Genomic DNA, 4,043 nt, shown 5'->3' with positions numbered 1-4,043 from the left:
GGCGCAGCCGGGGAGGAGGGGGGCAAGCGCGGTACCTCCTCGATGGCGCGCCGACCCGCCGCCGCCGTGTCGACCAGCGTGTTGTCCAGGTCGAAGAAGACGGCCTTAACACCCTGCGGCCCCATGGCACCGCCCGCCCGGCCCGCTCTGCGCGCTCCCAAGCGCCGCGAGAGCGCCCGGCGCCGCCGAGCCCCTCCCCGCGCCTCGCGCGGCGCTACGTCACGCGGTGGGGCGGTGCGGCCGTTGGTGCCGCTCAACGGTTGCTGCTGGGAGTGGGAGCGGTACTGCCGCCCTGTGCCACCTGCACTCCCTCACCCCCGGTCCATCATCTTCCTTAAAACGGTGTTCCAGGCTTTTGTTAAGCTGGAGATGGAGCTAGGTGTGTTCGCGGCGCTCCGCGGTCATGGTGTCCTCCCGGAGGAGGGAAATGAAACTGGTTGTTGCACTCCTTTGTGTGTGTGTGTTTTTTTTTTAAGGAATGGGTTTTGGATGAGGTAATCATGGACTGCAGTTTGATTGTTGTTGCAGTGCTGCCAGGAGATAAATTCATTRAGGTTTTTCCTTTAAGAATACCACTTTCAGAAGGGTTGCCACAATTAGTTTTCTGTCCTCTCTTGTTTAACAGTCCTGTTGACCTCCCTCCCTCTTGCCTTTAGCAAAAGTGACAGCTCAGTAGCATATACTGTTTTCGTGGCATGTTGCATTATTTGTATACTGAAATGACCATAGGTATTACTCACAGGTAAAGTCTATTATCTGTCTCAAAATGTTATCAGTAAGGTTTTTTGTTGTTGTTGTTGCGTTACTGTATGGCTCCTGAGGATGCCAAGTCCTTAAGCTTGTATTCTAGAGTGTTTTTTGAACAGATGTTTGAAAACTGTGTATAAAGAGGAAACATGTGGAAAGGAATACATTCAATTCTGTGTCAAGCAAAGTTTCTTTGATAGTTCTACAGTTCCATTCTCTGAAGCATGTCCTTCTGGAGCCACCTACAGGCAAAAAAAAAAAAAAAAAAAAGCCATCATCATTGCACAGCATCAAATGATTTGTTCATGTTAAAGTCAAAGCCAATGATTTCAATATAAATGCTTTGGTATTTGGGAGCTGATATAATATTAGAATATTTGAAATTCCAAAGCTTAATATTTTCTAGAACAATGGGCTTTCATTCCCTTTTGGATTCCTAAGTTCTACAGTTGTACATACTGACTACTGTTTCAGAATAATCATTTTATGCAGATTAAAGTTTAACAGCAGGTCTGATTGGTCAAGGAATATGCCTATCATTCTTTCTGTCTTCAGCCAGCGAGTTTTGTTGATTGATTTCTKTTAGTATTGCTAGTACCGGTTAGACATTAACATTAAAAGTAAATGTAACTCACAGCAGCAGTGGAAACTGTTTACATGTTATCAGAGATACCAGAAGTTCACTACAAGCCACTTGCAAGTTTGAAAATGCTCCTTTGTCAGCAGTCCCGTTAATGGCTGAAAGACATTGGGTCACACAATGCATAGGCCTAATAAACTTATGCCAAAGAATTTGTTGTATGGCAAATAAAGCTAGACAAGACAATATTTAAGGGGATAAGTATTATCCCTTTAAATAATAACAGTAAGTATTCTGAGAAGAAGCAGAGAGCACATTTAAGACATRGCTAAGGATTCTGTACTTAAGGAAACAGGAGATTTTACTGCAGTTTAAGATACAAGACTTTAAGAATAACTGCTGTTCTATAATGGGATTTTTTACCCAAGGTGAATGTGTATCACTGAGACATTTCAAYCCCTGGACATTCTGGAAGCTGGAAGAGATGGTGTGTTGCTTTTCATTTTTACATGCGTGTGCATGTGCTGCATAGAGGAGGATTCTATGTATTCTTATATATAAAATACCTGCACACTTCCAAGGGTAGAGAAAAGCAGTAACTGAATCAGTTCTTGTAGTCGAGCAGTATTTGCAACAGGGAATCTATCAATCTTCTGCAAACAGCATATTCTTTCTTGCGTAATTTCAGATGCCTGTATTTGATCTGGTAGTGATTTTGGTATCAGGATAGACAAATGCTTCTGGCTATAGGGAATTAAATACAAAGGAAGATTCAAGCTAATAACTCGAAGTACACAGGTTGCATGATTTTCCAATTCTTATATCAACTATATTTGATTTTTTTCTGGATGTCTGCTATCCTTACAGATGTGCTATATATATATACAGCACAATACAAGAGAGAGTCACAGAATTCAGACACTGGCAAGATCAAAATTGTTACAAGCTTCATTGAATACATAATCCTGCCTAAAGCTTTACTAACTCAAAGGACTGTCTTTATCATCAGCACAGAACAAACATAGACATGATTGTTCTGAAACAATTTTCAAAAAACAAATCAAAAGCGGTCACCCTTGGCCTGTCTACATTAAAGTAAATAGTGCTAAATAATCTTGAGGGTATTTAGAAATCTTGCTGTAAGGAACAATATGAAATTGTATTGAAATACATACTTATTTTTAGTAGAAAACTTTTAAAGAASTTTATGGATGTGTTTTGGAGAGATCTGTAACAAGACTTTGCATGATGTGGAATAGTAAAACTGTTCTAAAGCAGATTGAAAGGAATGTTTAATCTGACTTAGGCATCATGATTGCAGCAGTGCGCAAAACAAGTAGAATTAAAAACAAAACAATTCAGCATCATTGCAAGCATAAATGAAGAGGAACATAGCTGTAACTTCCCCTTCAGGAATTTGAAATATTAAAGATTTTTAGGCTTTTTTTTCTTATCAGAGACATAGTCTGAGCAGCTGCAGCACTCCAGGCTACATTATTTTACTTTTACCCTGAAATCTTTCAGATTTTTTAATTTTTGTCAAGAAAAAGCCTCCTAAATATATATGATTGAAACCTCTAGCCACATTGCATTGCTATTATTTAAAAATAAATTGCAAACCAAGTAGCACTCAGTAGCTTCATTTTACCCAATCAAATTCTACTTCTTTCTTTTGAAAGTCTTCCTTTCTAGGTATCTGAAATTAGGTAGATTTAGTTGTACCTGATTGAGTTTGGCCAGGTAACCACCCAAAATGACTGGTAAGTTCTAAACTGTGTTTTGATTTTTCCTTCTGATTTAGTGGAATCTTCCCCCTAAATTTAATTCTGGGTTAAACATGCAAGAAGTTGCCATCAATAAATCTCTTATTTCATAACAACAGCGGATTAAACTGTAAGTTTRTTTTTTTCTAGATGATCTCTTGGAACCAACTGAAACACAACAATAAATTTAAGAACAAAACCAATGCAGAAAAGGTAATTACAAACCGGATTCAGTGTTGGAATTTGGAAAAAAAAAATCAATATTTTTCCTGAGCTTGTAATTAAAGGTTGAGGAGTAAAATCAGAGATGTGTAATCAAGGCAATTTATTTTCTGTGTTTACTCATTGTAAAATAGTCTCAAAAGCATGTATTTCAGATTGAATAATAGTTATAAGTCTTTAAGAAAGGCAAGGTGGTATATCATTGTATGAGTACATACAATAAACAATTGAGAGGTAGCTAAACTGAAATCAAAACAGAAGCTTGTTTAATCATGCACAAACACATGAATATGCTTGATTTTCTAATTAAGTAGAGATTATAATGTTTAATTCTGTGCTCTAGTTCTGGATTGTAATGAAACATATTTCTTTCATTTGATCAAATGTGAGAACTGTTAGGCATGCTAATTTTAATTACTTAATTACTGCTTTTCAGAGTTTATAAATAGCTGAATTTCTGGGATTCTCTCTGTTTTTGGAAAGATGCAGCATGCTTCAGAAAAGCCTTTGTCCGGTCCATAGGCAATGGATCTCATGAAACGTGAGGTAAGTTTGCTATGTTTGTTTTAGGAAAGGTACATTTATGTAAAAGCAGTCTCCGTGGTTTCAAAACACTTTCCCAGTTAGTCAAAGAAGTCATAATTGCAAAATAAATACCTGTTAAAAGATTTGATAAGATACCTATCTTTACTGGAAGTTTCCAGATACAGAATTGAAACATTTAAACCATA

General features: G+C 37.9%; 1 protein-coding gene across 1 annotated transcript in view; it reads right to left on the bottom strand.

Moving 5' to 3' along the window:
- The window catches only part of NANP (N-acetylneuraminic acid phosphatase), a 1,860-nt gene extending 1,719 nt beyond the window's left edge, over window positions 1-141 (bottom strand). The window contains exon 1 of the mRNA XM_085301154.1: window positions 36-141. Coding sequence (XP_085157280.1) covers window positions 36-125 — 90 coding nt within the window. The 5' untranslated portion in view covers window positions 126-141. The remainder of the gene's footprint in view (window positions 1-35) is intronic.
- Window positions 142-4,043: the final 3,902 nt, after the last annotated feature.

This window comes from Rhea americana, unplaced genomic scaffold (assembly GCF_003343005.1).
Source record: "Rhea americana isolate MKP2758 unplaced genomic scaffold, rheAme1 scaffold_173, whole genome shotgun sequence".
Lineage (NCBI taxonomy): Eukaryota > Metazoa > Chordata > Aves > Rheiformes > Rheidae > Rhea > Rhea americana.
This window is presented reverse-complemented; position numbering and strand designations above follow the sequence as displayed.